This window comes from Stigmatopora argus, chromosome 5 (assembly GCF_051989625.1).
Source record: "Stigmatopora argus isolate UIUO_Sarg chromosome 5, RoL_Sarg_1.0, whole genome shotgun sequence".
Taxonomy (NCBI): Eukaryota; Metazoa; Chordata; class Actinopteri; order Syngnathiformes; family Syngnathidae; genus Stigmatopora; species Stigmatopora argus.
Window position 1 is genome coordinate 19,715,625 of NC_135391.1, and position 16,753 is coordinate 19,732,377.

The 16,753-nt window shown below is 42.2% G+C and overlaps 1 protein-coding gene across 1 annotated transcript in view; it reads right to left on the minus strand.

The window, feature by feature from the left end:
• Positions 1-10,810: 10,810 nt before the first annotated feature.
• The window catches only part of rsrc2 (arginine/serine-rich coiled-coil 2), a 34,182-nt gene continuing 28,239 nt past the window's right edge, over positions 10,811-16,753 (minus strand). The window contains exons 8-10 of the mRNA XM_077600084.1: positions 12,555-12,820; positions 11,955-12,044; positions 10,811-11,878 (exon numbers count right to left, since the gene is read on the minus strand). Coding sequence (XP_077456210.1) covers positions 11,693-11,878; positions 11,955-12,044; positions 12,555-12,820 — 542 coding nt within the window. The 3' untranslated portion in view covers positions 10,811-11,692. The remainder of the gene's footprint in view (positions 11,879-11,954; positions 12,045-12,554; positions 12,821-16,753) is intronic.

Below are 16,753 nucleotides of genomic sequence, written 5' to 3' on the forward strand. Positions count from 1 at the left end.
AAATTTCATTGACTAAATATTTTTTTCCATAATTTGTCGCCGCCATCCCTGAAAAAGGGCTTATTGGCGTTTTCAGAAATAATTTTCAAATTTCCAAATCCATTGCCGCCATTCCTGAAAAAGGGCTTATTGGCGATTTCAGAAATCGATTACAAATTTCTAAATCCTTTTCCACCTTGATATCTAACCGATTGATTATATCTCGGTAGCCAGCCAATCAAAAACACAAGACAGACAACCATTCACGCTCACTCATCATAAGACATCAGTTGTCTGCAAATTTTCATCACTGGTGAAGACCACCATCCCTAAAAAGGGCTTCTTGGCAGCTTACCACCTGTTGCTGTCCTATCAGCAATAATAATTCCCAAAGGAAATAGGTCAACGTCATTTGGTTGACCTCAATTGTTTGATGTTTATGCAATCCGTAATATTCTAATAGTCATTAATATGACCCACGCAAAGCATATTTCACCTGCTCAGGACAAAACAAGGAATGTCTTCCGTGCACTGAAAACATTCCATGCCTCTTCTGTCCTAGGGAAATCATGCCTATCCTAAGTTAATTATTTTATCTAAACCAGCCAGGTACAATTTACCTAAAAAATTGGATGAATGCCATTTATGCATTGTCATTTTCATGTTTGATATCATTAACAATCAAATAATTCTCAATATTTAAGGTCTAATTTGCAAATCACTGTCATTGCTAACTCATCCAAGGATAGCTAAATTTACTTGCTGAATTCCTATTGAATTCCTATTGACTCATCTCACCCTCACCAATGATATGATGTTTACTTAAGATAAGAGCCATTTTCTGCAGCAACACTCTGCACACAAAATATTTTAACTCTACTCTATGAACCTCAAGTCAACTGTCCGCACACCTTCAGCTGCTTTTCCCACACTTTCTTTTCTATGCACTTGCAAAACTATTTTCTTCAACAATTCCCCTTCTAAGCTCATCAAACCTTCCATATCCCTCAAATTGCCCATCGCGGCAGACACAGGCAACCCCCCACACTAGGCATCCGCACATACCCCACATCCGGCAACCCTCAGTCTGGCAACAAACCCATCTCTCTTGTCGCTTTCTGACCCATATTAATCACTTACTTAATACTTTAAAGAACAATTCTATTCTAAATTTGCCGAAATTGATCTCAATATTTCGTGATTCACCCAAAATCTCTGAACACACCAAGATCAGACAAGTCCCTGACTTTATCTCTTAGCGGAGTCCCTGACTCTATCCATGTTCTACCTACGTCGGTCCAGACCTCGAACATTCATGTTCTACCTACGTCGGTCCAGACCACAAACATTCAACACTATTGCAGTGATAATACTCATTCAAATTATCACACTTCACGGAGACAGAAATCAAAGGGTGAACTCACAATCTTTCTCGTTCCGAACCTGCCCTAGTTCGGGGGACCAGATTACCGGAGCGGCGAGGGAACGTCCGTCGGGTTGACCCTTTTAATAGAGGATGCTGTCGACAGTCTTTATTTTGCCCTTTGTAGCGGTCTGTCGTCGCTCCGGCAATTGCTGGCGTGTTGGGCCCCGGGTTTCGGCACCAAAGTATGATCGGTCTGTAAAACAGCTTAAGGAGCAGGTTAAGAAAGAGTGAGACCAATTTAAAGGAGATTCAGTTTATTACCCGACTGCAGAATGGGGAGAGCTCAAACAGCGTGAACCGCTCACAGTCTGTTGTCCTGCAACTCTCACCGAATGACCAGTGAGTGAGTCTTAAATACAGGCAAAACTGACAGTTGTCAGCAGGACTTTGGACAGATACGTTTCAGTCATTTGCAGGGCAAAAAGTAATTGATCAGTGTCGGACAGTTGAGTGTTTGTGCTGACGTGTCAACCCAATCACAAGACTAAGATTGATTATTCAGTCAGACAGTTGAGTGTTTACGCTGACATGTCAGGATGACTACGATGCTGTTATACTTACAAAAACTGATACAATATGAACAAGCAATTGCAAAGAGACTTTGTCTTATCTTACAATGTAATATTCAGAGAGAAAAAAATAATATAAATATAACAAGATTAAAATTTAACTATTACAAGGATAAAATCAAAACATGAAATAAATCATTGATTATACTATTGCAAGATTCAAATGTTGAAGCAGTCCTTTTTTGCTTATTTTTCTCTAAAATCAACAGGAAGTTGTTTGGTTTCTAGGGTGTGGTGTATTCCAACCTATTAGAGATAAATTGGTTCAGTCCACCTGTTGCACGGTGGCGCATGCGTTCTGCATTGTTGCACTCTTGGTTCAAAGTAAAAGACGTTAACGGATGACTGTGTCCTGGCTCTCTTCTTCAATACAGTACAACTGGCGACGAGGATAAATTGCGGGGGGAAAAAGACAAAAGAGACACTGTCAGTACTAGTGAGTACAATGGCCCAAATCAGCAAGGTTGATGAATATAAGCCTGAAAATGAGCCGTGGACTGCATACAGTCGTGGTCAAAAGTTTACATACACTTGTGAAGAACATAATGTTATGGCTCTCTTGAGTTTCCAGTTATTTCTACAACTCTGATTTTTCTCTGATAGAGAGATTGGAACAGATACTTTTTTGTCACAAAAACATTCACGAAGTTTGGTTCTTTTATGACTTTATTATGGGTGAACAGAAAAAAAGTAATCAAATCTGCTGGGTCAAAAATATACATACAGCAGCGCTAATATTCGGTAACATGTCCCTTGGCCATTTTCACTTTAATTGGGCGCTTTTGGTGGTGGTGGTAATGGAATGGCTAAATCAGGCTAGAAGTAAGGTTTTTGAATGGCCTTCCCAAAGTCCTGACTTAAAACCCATTGAGAACTTGTGTCAAGAGGAGTGGTCAAAGATTCAACCAGAAGCTTGCCAGAAGCTTGTGGATTAGCCATCCTTGACAGAATTGGTGCAGTTCAGTTAAATTTGATGGCTTTCTGTCATGGACTTGTTTCTTCAGCATTGTCCACAAGTTCTCAATGGGTTTTAAGTCAGGAGTTTGGGAAGGCCATTCAAAAACCTTAATTCTAGCCTGATTTAGCCATTCCATTACCACTTTTGATGTGTGTTTGGGGTCATTGTCCTGTGGGAACACCCAACTGCGCCCAACACCCAATCTTCGGGCTAATGACTTTAGGTTATCTTGAAGAATTTGAAGGTAATTCTCCTTCTTCATTATCCCATTTACTCTCTGTAAAGCACTAGTTCCATTGGCAGTAAACAGCCCCACAGCATAATACTACCACCACCGTGCTTGACGGTAGGCATGGTGTACTTGGGGTTAAAGGCCTCACCTTTTCTCCTCCAAACATATTGCTGGGCATTGTGGCCAAACAGCTCGATTTTTGTTTCGTCTGACCACAGAACTTTCCTCCAGAACGTCTTATCTTTGTCCATGTGATCAGCAGCAAACTTCAGTCGAGCCTTAAGGTGCCACTTTTGGAGCAAGGGCTTCCCTCTTGCACAGCAGCCTCTCAGTCCATGGAGATGCAAAACACGCTTGACTATGGACACTGACTCCTGTGTTCCAGCAGCTTCTAATTCTTGGCAGATCTGCTTTTTGGTGATTCTCGGTTGAATCTTCACCCTTTGGACCAATTTTCTCTCAGCAGCAGGACAAGCCCAAAGATAAATATTTTGATGACAATGTGAGGATTTTGAAGGAACATTTTGAGCCAAAGCCAATATTGGTCGCAGAAAGATTCCCGTTTTAACAAATGTAATCAAAAGACGAATCAAACTGGCACAGTATGTAGCAGAACTAAAGCAACAAGCAGCAAATTGTGAGTTTGGCGCTAATTTGGATTCGGCACTGCGAGACAGGTTCGTGAGTGGAATCAAAAATGAAATGTGCCAAAGAAGATTGCTTTCTGAGGATGGACTCACATTTGCAAAAGCTTTTGAAATTTCACTCAATATGGAGACTGCTGACCGAGACACACGACAGCTAAGGGGAGCTGATGGTGAACTTGTCGGCACGGGAGCAATTCACAAGGTAAAGACAGACAAAACTAAAGCATACTACAGATGTAAGGGCAAAAATCACAATGCCAATTAATGTTATTTCAAAGTGTCACAACTGTGGGGAAAATAGGACACCTGAGGAAGGCATGTCGCACAAAAACACAGAAGTCCCAACATGCACCTCCGAGCAGGAAGTTTCAGAGCAAAGACACAAAATTTTTGACTGCAAATGTAGAGGCATAACAAGAAGAGTTTGCCATCATGACAGTCAGTAGTGATAATGATGAGTTATACAGGGCCACATTCACTATTGATGGGGTATTTCTTGACATGGAAATAGACACTGGAGCAGCAAGAAGTGTCATTTCACAAGCAACCTATAGCAAAATGTTTGCACATTTGCCTTTACAGCCCGCAAAGGTGAAGCTTAAAGCTTACAATGGGGGGAGCATTCAGGTTCAGGACAGTTGGGTTTTTTATTTATTTTTAACTTTTTTTTATAAATATATATAAAAAGGAGGACTTTCTCCCCACCTGTGAGTTTTGGGGGGCCGAGTTTACAGGGAATTAACTCCAGCAGTGATGCGCAAGAAGAAATGTCAGCAAAAAAAAACAAGTGTTTAGCTGTCTGTTCTGCACGAAAAATGTATTCCACGTGGTTTTGTGTCCTTCCGCCTTACTACACATTTTGTTAGTAATGACAGTCGGGACAGTTCATGGCCAAAGTAAAATATGAGGATCAAGAAGTGGAAATGCCACTGTTAGTCGTGAAGGGAAAGGAGCATCCCTGTGTGGAAGAAACTGGCTCAGACAGTTAAAGCTGAACTGGAAATGCAAGTATGTCAATGTGACAAAGCAAACGGTTAAAGACATTTTGAACAAATACAGTGAAGTGTTCAAGGATGAGCTCGTTCAAATGACTTTTCTGCTGAAAGTGTCACTTGAGATAGTCAAGTTCCCATTTATATGCAATATTTTTCCATGACTTAGCTTTGATTTATTTAATAAGGTTTAGCACATATTAATGAACATATTTATATTCATGTTAATGAATATGTAAGATTGTAGCCGAGGGCTAATTTCCATTTACTATAGTCCACCGTGTAGGTTGAAGACAAAAGATCACACATACTAGACACACACGCACGCACGCACGCACACAACCAAAAAAAAGTTGGATTTTATTTTGTGCACTCCATATGATTTGCTGTGCGTGGAGAAGACGAGAGTAGTGCGCAATTGCGCACGCGCGCAGCTTAGAGGGAACATTGGTGGAGACTGCAGAGTGTCAGTGAACCAAGCCATCGAGACAGACACGTACCCACTGCCACGTCTGGAAGAGCTGCTGGCGACCCTCAGTGTAAGTAAAATATTTTCCAAAATAGATCTGTTGCAGCATATCAGCAGGTGTTGTTAGATGATGAATCAAAAAAGTACACCACTATCAACACACACAAGGGACTGTTTGTCTACAATAGGCTTCCTTTTGGTATCAGGTCTGCCCCCTCCATTTTCCAGCGCATTACGGAGAATATTATGAAAGATTTACCAGTAGTCGTCTACTTGGATGATTTGCTCATCACCGGGCTTTGCAAAGAGGAACACAACTGCAACTTGGAAAATGTACTGAAACGTCTGCAAGAAAATGGTCTGCGAGTAAAACGCTCAAAGCGTGAATTTGACAAGGAACAAATTGAATATCTGAGACACGTTTTGGACCAGCATGGCATCCACCCAGCAAAAAAAAGGTCAGAGCCATACAGGAAGCACCAGCTCCAACTAATGTAAAAGAGTTACAAGCATTTTTGGGACTTGTTAACTATCATGGCAAATTTGTTCCAATGCAAAGCACAGTGCTTGCTCCTCTGCACAGGTTACTTCAGTGGCGGTCGGTGCATTTTCTCGTAGCGCCTTCAACGTATCAATCCAACCCTCAAAAACTATTTTATGGCTATAAAACCTCTACTGCAGCTAGAGCTGCGACACATAAAACATAATCAATAAATCAATGCACAAAAATGGGGTATAATCCACTTCCTAGCAGCATTTCATGATTAAATACAAATACTGGAGCTTTTCACACATTAAAACCAGGCCAGGGGGGCGATTTTCCCGGGAAAAGACAGCGATGAACGTTAATGGCGTACAGGCAAACATTGCCCGAAAATGACGTAAAATCCAGCCGAAAACAGCATTTATTGATTAAATACAAATACTGGAGCTTTTTAGACATCAGAATCGGGCCCGGAGTATCATTTCCCCGGTAAAAAGACAGCGATGAACGTCGATACGTCCATACGTGAAATGACAAAAAATGCACTAAAATTAGGTCAAATCCACTTCCAAGCAGCATTTATTGAATGAATACAAATACTGGAGCTTTTGAGACATTACAACCAGGCCAGGGGGTGATTTCCTCGGGAAAAGACAGCGATGGACGTCAATGGCGAAATGGCAAAAATTAAACTGGGATAAAATCCACATCCTAGCAGCATTTAGTGATTAAATACAAACACTGGAGCTTAAATACAAACACTGGAGCTTTTCAGATATCAGAACCGGGCCCACAATTGAAATATTATTTAGGAATATAGCCATATTTTACTCACCAAAAATCCCTTTTAACTGTACACAATATCCATCCTCCTTTCTTTCTTCCTTCTTTCCTATCGCCATCGAAGCTAATGATGAAAGTCGAGCCTGTCCTGTCATATTTCCGGCATAGTCCGTTTTGAAAATGGCTTTAAATCAACACAACAATATACTATTTGCTTGTGGAGCTAAGTTAGCGCACTGAAAGTGCTGCACACACCATTTTCCCGGCTGTAACAGGCTTGCTAGCTTCGGAGTTGACCGCCCTTTCTTAATGATGTCCATTTTTTTCTGGAAAAGTCCGTCTGGAAAATAGCTTTGTGAGCGAATCTGCAACAGAATCCATTTGTTTTTGCTTCTGTCGGCCATTGTGGGTGGAGTTTGCGATCTCTGGCTGCTTTGGCCCGCCTACTAGCCAATCATAGTTGGTGAAAGCAATGACGTATCCCAGCCAGCAAAATGCCAATGCCCATGAAAAATCATTGTGGGGTTGCCAATTCGAAATCTGATTGGTTAAAAGCAACAGTCTTGTTTAATGCAGCAGACCCCGCGGAACTGATTTTGAAGGCTTTGAAGCAGATCTCATCTGTCAACAAATAATGGCTGAAATGTGATTGGTTAAATGCTTCAATATGAAAACACATCTGGAAGCAGTGCAACCAGGGGGGAAAGCAATGAAAGGAAGCTAACAGACCATTTGGAATAATAAATATTGATGGACAAAATATAATATGATTCAGATATTCCTTAGGCCAGCAGAGAAGGCCTTGAAGGCCCTGACGGCCCGCCACTGGGTTACTTAGAGGAAGTGTTAACTGGGAATGGACTGCTAAAGAGCAGGCAGCATTTGTGAAGTGCAAAAGACTTTTAACAAGTGATCAGGTATTGGCACATTACGATTTAAGCCTACCCCTCACATTAGCATGTGATGCCTCTTCATATGGCATAGGGGCAGTCATTCAACACACCATGCCAAATGGGGAGGAGAGGCCCATAGCCTACGCTTCATGCATGCTGTCCCCAGCAGAAGAAAAAAAAATTCACAAATTGAGAAGGAGGCTTTGGGGCTCATCTATGGGGTCATCAGTATTTGTGGGGGAGACATTTCACTCTTGCAACTGACCACCGCCCCCTGCTGATACTTTTTGGTGAACATGCATTCAGAGATGGGCAATAATACTGGCAGCATACAACTATCACATTGTGTACAAAAAATCTACAGAGCACAGCAATGCCGATGGACTGTCACGCTGTCCATTACCAGAGACAAATGATGCTGGGACTGCGGTGAGTTCAGAGACTGTACACACATTGCTTACAGAGCACTTCAAGGAAGCGCCACTCAACGCTACACAGATAGCACGGGCAACACGCAGTGACTCTGATTTGTCTCGAGTTTTCAAACATGTCATGGAAGGTTGGCCAGCCCACACAGATGAGTTAAAGGTGTACTATACAAAAAGACACAAGCTTTCCACAGAGCAAAGCTGCATTTTGTGGGGAACTAGTTGTCATACCTACAAAAATGAGAAATATAGTGTTAAAAGAAATCCACTCTGGACACCAAGGGGTTGTGAAGTCAAAGACTCTAGCTCGCAAGTACACTTGGTGGCCCAATCTGGATTCTGACATTAAAAAGATCTGCAAAGAATGTGATATATGTCAACTCGAGCAGAAAGTGCCACAACATGTACCACTTCATCCATGGGAATTCCCCGGTGAGGCCTGGAAGAGGCTGCATACACCAAGTGGTTGGAAGTCTATCGCATGTCACAGATAACGACACAAGCAACAGTGACAAGCCTGAAAAGACTGTTTGCTTCATATGGACTTCCTGAACAAATTGTGACTGATAATGCAACAACCTTCACCTCTGAGGAGTTTCAGAACTTTGTGATAAAGAATGGCATCAGGCATCCAACGAGTGCACCAGGGCACCCAGCAACAAACGGCTTGGCAGAGAGATATGTCCAAACATTCAAGACCGGAATGAAAAATCTTCGCAGCCTGCCCTGCAGCATCGAGGACAAACTCACTATTTCTGCTACAGTACCGGACCACTCCCAACTGCACCACGGGTCAGTCTCCAACGGATTTATTTCTCCACCGACATGTCCACATCCGGCTGGACTTCCTGAAGCCTAGCATCAGAGAGACGGTTCACAGAAAGCAGTATCAACAAAAAGACCAACATGACTTCTCGGCAGAGGATCGCACTTTCAACAAGGACGAACTTGTATATCTACGTAATACAGCAGGAGGAGGAGGTAACAAATGGATTCCTGGACAAGTGATTAAACAAACAGGACCTGTGTCGTATCAAGTCAAAGGAAGAGACTGACACTGCATCGGCGTCATGGAGATCAGCTGCGTGCCAGAGCTCAACCTGCAATGACTGAAATAGACACTGAGACATCTGAACCTGATGCACACTGAACATAATGAAGTGAACACACCCAAGGTCACTGGGGATGTACCAGTGTATCCATCGGTTCCGTCTGACTCGGCTTTAATGAAACGGTCAGACCGTGTGCGTATGAAAACCAAGCAGATATCTTGAATAGCTATGTAAATGATACATGCTGCTGTCCATACTGTTGTTTGCATACTTGTTTTATGTTAAAAAAAATAAAAAAATAAAAAAACTTTGTTATGAGGGAAACGGGTTATTTTGAAAAAATACTGCTTTAAATTTAAGAGGGGGATGATGTGGTGTATTCCAATCTATTAGGGATAAGTTTGTTCATTCTACCTGTTGCACGGTGGCGCATGCGTACTTTGGTGTCTGCATTGTTGCACTCTTGGTTCAAAGTAAAAGACGTTAACGGATGACCTGGCTCTCTTCTTCAATACATTACATAGGGCATCAACTTTTGGCGATGTAAAGGATGTGTGAGCACATTGTTTTGCGTAATATTAGATATAGTAATATTTGGAGAAAAGTTTTAAAAAAGTATGCAATCAAAAACATTACATTACTTATTTTTGCATCAATCAAACCGGAAGTTGTTCAAGACATCAACTTTTGGTGACATTAGGTCAGTGTGAAAAATTTGATTTTGGAATATACTTGGAGATTTGTTATTCCTGCTGATAAAACTTTGATGAGAATGACTTCATAATGTTAATACTGCCGACATACCTTTAAATTAAAAGATTTTCAAACGGTGGTGTCCCTTGAGATTTTTTCAATGCAAAAAGTGTGCCATAGCTTAAAAAAGGTTGGGAAACTCTGGTGTAGAGGTTCACTTGCCTGACTTTGGTTCCGGCAGGTGTGGGCTCGATTCCCGCTGGTGGCGGTATGATTGGGAGTGCGGATGGTCCTTCGTCTCTCTGTGTGCCCTACGACTGACTGGCGACCAGTCTAGGGTGTAGTTTTTCGCCCGACGACAGCTGGGTTAGGCTCCAACAATCCCAGCAACCCTTTCGAGGATGGGTGTTATGGAAGATGAATGATGACTGAATATTTTCTCTAGTTTTTTGCCATAAACAGGGAGATTGTACGGTGTTTGTTCTTGTGTATGTCAAAATAAAGAATATTTTTTGTCATACCCAGGGTTTTGATGTTTTAATTTTTACTTTATTTGATTCCTGAATGCTAATTTTGTTACACACCAATGTGAAAAGAGGGGGTCTGTTATAAAAATAAACTTACAAGTCGGTGCCCCATATGGATTTGCGCACACTGATCAAAGTGTTTTCTTCTATTGTTGCTTGGTTTGTGTAGCTCGTCACAGTTGTGTGTGCTTGTTGGGAGATGTTGGATTTATAAACAATTCTTCTTGTGTTCTACAGTAGTAATAGATACATCAAAGCGTAGCAAAATAACATTATGATAAAACTGTTCCTGATCCCGTATCCCAATTTCCTGGGAACCACAGAGCTCAGGAGGAAGTGTCATATCTTGGAATCTTTGCCCCCACGGATGTTCAGGTAAACCCCCACTCGGAAAGAATTTTGGAAATGGAGTCAGATAACATGAGGGTGTAATTTCTTGCAATAAAGCACGCTGTTGTGAGAAGTGACCGAGTCTCAGTCTGTCTTGTGCCTCTGTCTGTCTTTCTCCCAAAAATCCTCCAGAACAAACAAAGGACACTAATAGTCTCCCCCCTAACCCCTCCATTTCTCAAATCAAAAATTTCAGTCATGTCTGGCATGCACATAAAATATGCAGAAAACCACTTTTTGCAGTTGAGTGTTCCTGAATTTTTTTTCACAAATGAGGTGGAGTCCATGGACGTTTTTTAAAATTATTTTTATTTTTTTTGACGGCAGGGGCAAAATACTCATTTTTAAACTACAATTATGTGTGGACAAAGCCCCGGAATCTACAGGACTGAGCTGACCCCAGAACTGGGACTCTTAGGAGCCAGGCTAATATATTGGCTGCCATTGACGGTGATAGACATCTCATCCATTTAAAGTGGGAGGGCTGTCATCCAAAAACCCATGAATGATGCAGCAATGCTCTAAAATCAACAGGAAATGACCCATAAATGAAAAATCATTGCAATTTATAAATATATTAAATGAAGTGTGTTTGACATGGAATTTGTAATGCATTTCATGTAAAACATGAAAAAAACTATTTAAAATATATTTCCATATATACGTGTTTCAAAATATAAGTGGACCCATATTTAAAACTGATACTGATGATTAAATCAAACAAGGTTAGTGTGAAACCTTTTTTTTAAAATATTAATCACTGCAGAACAAGCTAGGATCACTCCGGTTACATGTGATGAGATTGTTTTTAATATTAAAATTTTAGATGGTTGTTGCAAAAAGACAAGCATTGTTTTTTTTGGACAGTCATTTATTTGTCATCCCGTAAAATCTGGAAGGCCTGAAAAACATTCTATCAGGGGTCAAACTAAAACAATGAAAATTTAAGATTTGCTGCTTCAAATATTTTGCACAATTCTTTTGAGATGGAAGCCATTTTTTGTTGTTAAAGGGCCTTCCCGACAAAGCTCTAAAAAGTGAGGGATGTCAGGCTGCTCGATTAACTGAAAATGAATAGTTTTACTTTCCCTGTGTACAAAAACAAACACAAAAACTAAGTTTAATATTAGCTTGATTCCCAAGCAGCAGTGGTTGTCGCTCATCTTCGCTCTAGACAGAATCCATTCCACGGGAAAAGGCAGAGGAGAAGCCCAGGCCCATGCCGCGCTGTGTGTGAGTCTGCGATCTGGCCATCTCGTACTGGACGTCCAGGTTGTGGAACATCTCCTCCTGCTTCTGGAGGGTCTTCAGTCCTTCGTCATTCAGCGTTTTGGACGCTTCTCCCTCCTCGTCAGCCTACAGACCGTCAAACACAGATGTCTGATGAATCAAGTAGGAAGAAAGAAAAAAAAAAAAGAGAGAGGCCTCTCACCTTGATGCCCATCAGTTTGCGAAATTTCACATTTTGGTCCTTGTTGCCAAAGTTGAGACTCTCCCATAACTCGGCTGTTTGCGATTTGTCCTGCAAAATGACACATACTGATGATACTTTTTAGGGCTCAAAGCTAGTGATCGTCCGATATGGGTTTTTCAGGACCGAAACCAATAAATGATATTTGGAGCCGATAGCATTCCCAATCATACTGCCGTCTGCGGGAATCGAGCCCGCGTCTGCCCGTGAACCTCTACACCATGAGGCGGCATATTTTTAAAGTTGATATCTGGCTTGCTGCCTGACCTGCAATCCATTAGCTCACGGGGCCTTTTTATAAGGTTCATTTTTCAGCGTATACATCTATAAAAGGTATGACTGTACAAAAAGAGCCCAACCACCAATGATCAACACCATCCTTTCTTACCTCCTTGTTCTCTCGATCATTATGATTATTATCATGTACTTATGGGTTGCACTTCAATGCTTTTTTTATCTATAATTCTTAAATGTAAATTCAGGCATCAAGGGTTAAACCCTCAACAATAACACTGTCTATGGGAATAGCCCTTTCAGTTCTACCCAAAATAACAATCTTACCCCATCTTTTTTGCCCTGCCACAGCTTCTTGCGCTTCTTCTCTTGCTCTGCAAACTTGGAGGGGTTGACGGCAGATGGGTTGTAGTAGCTGGGCACAGCTACGCCCGTCTCGGCCAACGTCCTGGCCTGCAACGCCGCCATCTGCGCCGCCATGGCAATCTGTGGCGTCACCTGCGTGCCTGATGCCAGCAGGGCCGCCACATTCAGGGCATGGTTGGTCACGGCAGCGGTCGGGATGGTGCTAGGGGTGGCCGCCGGAGAGCTCGCTGCGAACCATAAGGGGTCAAGTACCCAGTTAGTTTACAATTAGAAGTTACTAGCAGAGGTGCCCGGCTTCGCTGGTTCCACCTCAAATCAAATCAAAAGCCTTCATTGTCATCATACACAGCTGTGTATAATGAAATTGGTGGTGCTACTCCACAAAGTGCGTTTTCCCAGTAAAAAAAAACTAAATCATAATATAAAAGTATAAAAAGTCACATCCCGGCTAGGTCAATTCTAAAATATTGCACAATCTAAGATATTGCACATTGATTACGCACACCCCAAAGTTATTGCACAGAAGGGATTGTGTGTCGTGCTAACGCAAGTTCAGAGTCCTGATGGCTGTGGGAAAAAAAACTGTCCTTAAGTCTATTTGTCCGTGCTTTGTGAGACCTGTAGCGTCTGCCAGAGGGCAGCAGCTGGAACAGGTTGTGACCAGGGTGGTATTGGTCCCTGACAATGTTCCTGGCTCTGCTGAGGTAGCGAGGGCTGGCAATGTCATCCGGTGAGGGCAGAGAGCAGCCGATGATCTTCTGGGCAGTGTTTATCACTCTCTGCATGGCCTTTCTGTCTGCTGCCGTGCTTCCAGCGTACCACACTGTAATGCAGTATGCCAGGATGCTCTCCACAGTGGCTCTATAGAAGGTCACCAGAAGCTTAGTGTCCAAGTTGTTCCTCCTGAGTACCCTCAGGAAATGGAGTAGTTTCTGGGCCTTCTTCACCATTGCCGTGGTGTTGGTAGACCAGGAGAGCTTGTCCGTGACGTGGACCCCCAGGAATTTGAAGGACTGGACCCTGTCTACGCATACTCCATTTATGAGGAGTGGGGCCAGATCTGTGCTGCGTTTGCGTAAGTCCAGGATTATTTCTTTAGTTTTCGTGGTGTTTAGTGTGAGATTGTTCACTAAACACCATGAAGACAGTTTTTTGACCTCATCTCTGTAAGCAGACTCATCCCCCCTGAGATAAGTCCAACCACAGTGATGTCATCAGCAAATTTGATGATGGAGTTAGACTGGTGGGTCAGTGTACAGTCGTATGTGTAGAGGGAGTACAGAAGAGGACTCAATACACAGCCTTGAGGGGAGCCAGTGCTCAGTGTAATGGAGGAAGAGAGGTGAGGACCAAGTCTAACAGTTTGTGGACGGTTGGTTAAGAACTTCTTAATCCAGTAGCCGATGGAAGAGGATAGTCCAAGGTGGGAGAGTTTGTCAGCCAGAATGTCCGGTATTATAGTGTTGAAGTATAAGTCAAGCTATAGTCAATGAAGAGCATCCTCACGTAGTTAGTCAACTGAGGGAGGGATTGTATTCTTGATATGGCGGGCGACCAACTTTTCAAAGCACTTCATGATCACAGGCGTAAGTGCGACAGGCCTATAATCATTCAGGCTGTCAATGGTTGGCTTCGCCGGTTCCACCTGCTTGATTAGAACCAAAAGACTGTTGTTGCGCTATAAAAATTCTATTTTGAAAAATGGGTTAGATGAGAAATGAAAATTTCAGTTACACGTATAGCACAGCAAACATTTGTACAGTCGTACCTTGAGATACGAGCTTAAGTCGTTCCGGGATTAAGCTCCTATGTCGATTTTCTCGTAACTCAAACGAACGTTTCCCATTGAAATTAACTAAAAACAAATTAATTTGTTCCAACCCTCTGAAAAAACACCAAAAACAGGATATTGGATTGGAAAAAATGTTTTATTTGTTCTAATTCGCCATCTTTTAACAAAACTAACATAACTAGTGGTTTAATATTACTAAAATGTGTTTAATAGTACTAAAATTATACAGATTTTGAAGAGGGGAGAGAGAGAGAGACGGACAGAGAGAGGGGAGGGGGGGGGCTTTTTGCACGGCAAATCGCTCGTAAGATAACAAACAAATTTAAATGATATTGGATTACGATGCAGACACACTCGAAAATAAGTTTAATCTAACCTTACACTAAACTTAATTCTAATTTTGTATTAAAGTTTGATAAATTTCTTCTCTATTTGCCCCGCCTCCATCCTGACTTTCACTATCGATGGGCTGTTTGCTTTTGTATTCCCTTCAAAATATTCCGAAAATGATGCACAAAAATGTCCTCACAATAGGATAACGCACGACCACTTGCCAACGAGTAGTATATATAAATTTCATATTAGCGATCGCCTTGCCATTCGCAATGACTAACAGGGAAAAAAAACACTGAAAATATGTGCGCACAGTGCACGCAGAGACATTACAAAGAGGGAGTTGCGACCAGAGACATTACACGAGGGAGTTGCGGGGAGAGAGACAGTGCCCATGATGTTCTTAGGAGCAGTATCTCGCGTCGACTGTCTGCTCGTATATCAAAATCTCAAGATAAATATTTGCCCGAAACTTTACTCGTATGTCGGGCCACTCGTATGTCGAGGTACCACTGTACTAAAGTTAGACTTGGATTACGATGCGCAGACACTCAAAAATAAGTTTAATCTAACCTTACACTAAACTTCTAATTTAGTTTACATTTTTATACCTTTCTTCTCCCGGGTTGGCTCTATTTGCCCCGCCTCCACCCTGACTTTCAGATGCAACCTATCGAGGGTTGTTTGCTTTTGTCTTCTCTTCAAAATATTCCGAAAATTATGCACACAAATGTCCTCACAATAGGATAACGCACGACCACTTGCCAACTTGCCCGGGAAGTAGTACTCAAGCTCCGCCATTCGCACTTACTAACGGGGAAAAAAACACCGAAAAAAATGCAACGCTCCGCCCAGTGCTCGTAGAGACATTACACGAAGGAGTTGCGACCAGAGAGACATTACACGAGGGAGTTGCGGGGAGAGAGAGAGTGCCCATAATGTTCTTATGAGCAGCTTCTCGCATCCGCTGTATGCTCGTATATAAAAATTTGTCTCGTATCTCAAGATAAATACGCTAGCAGCTAGCATAACATACACTAGGCTAGTGTCATGCTCGCGCCTTATCCGAGGAAGTGCCCAAGGTATTGACAAAAAAACTGAAAATATACCCGCAAATGAGACTGTGCCCTATCCGGCGGTGCGTTTTATAGGTGTGAAAATACGGTACCTACAATGTCGTGACCACAAACAAACTGTAAGCGGAATAATTGAGCTTTTATAGTAAAATATATTTTTGGGGTTGCACAGATATTGATACAGCCCTAAAATGACATCATCAATATCGGGGAGATCTAAGAAAAAATGGTGCTAACATTCCACAAAATGTACTTTGAGAGCTAGATTCCACCAATGCCCGCCCTACCCAAGATATCCACCAGCTATGCACGCTACCAACAAAAATGAGCCCTTGTCACCTTTACCGAGCAAGACGATCCTAGAGCTGGAGCCAACGTCTAATTATCCTTCTGCTGTGAATTGCGATGTGTTCATCACTAATAGATGTCCAATCCATTTGGAGTGGAAGGTTGAACGCTTGTTTGTGTAGTTTCAACCCATCATCCACTTGAAATGGATTGGACATCTAGCGGTGGCAATGGCAGAAGATAAAGCAGGGTCTAGCCAATCCATGAAAACAGTTACTTTACATTTGAGTGAGCATGCAGTTATTTGGTATTACACGAAAAGAAAATGTCTTCAAATTAAAAAAAAAAACAAAAAAACTGGTATTGGTGAAATATTGACATTGGCCAATACTAGAAGGTAAGAAAATGGTAATGGTGCAACTCAAATTGTACACGGGGGGATTGCGTGTTGGTCTCACAGCTCTGGAGTCCTGGGTTCAAATCCAGGTCGGTGCATCTGTGTGGAGTTTGCAAGTTCTTCCCAGGCCTGCGTGGGGTTTCCTCTGGGTATTGCGGTTTCCTCCCACATTCCAAAAACATGCATGGTAGGCTGATTGGACACTAAGTTAACCCGCGGTATGAGTGTGAGTGTGCATGGTTGTCCGTCTCCTTGTGCCCTGCGATCGGCTGGC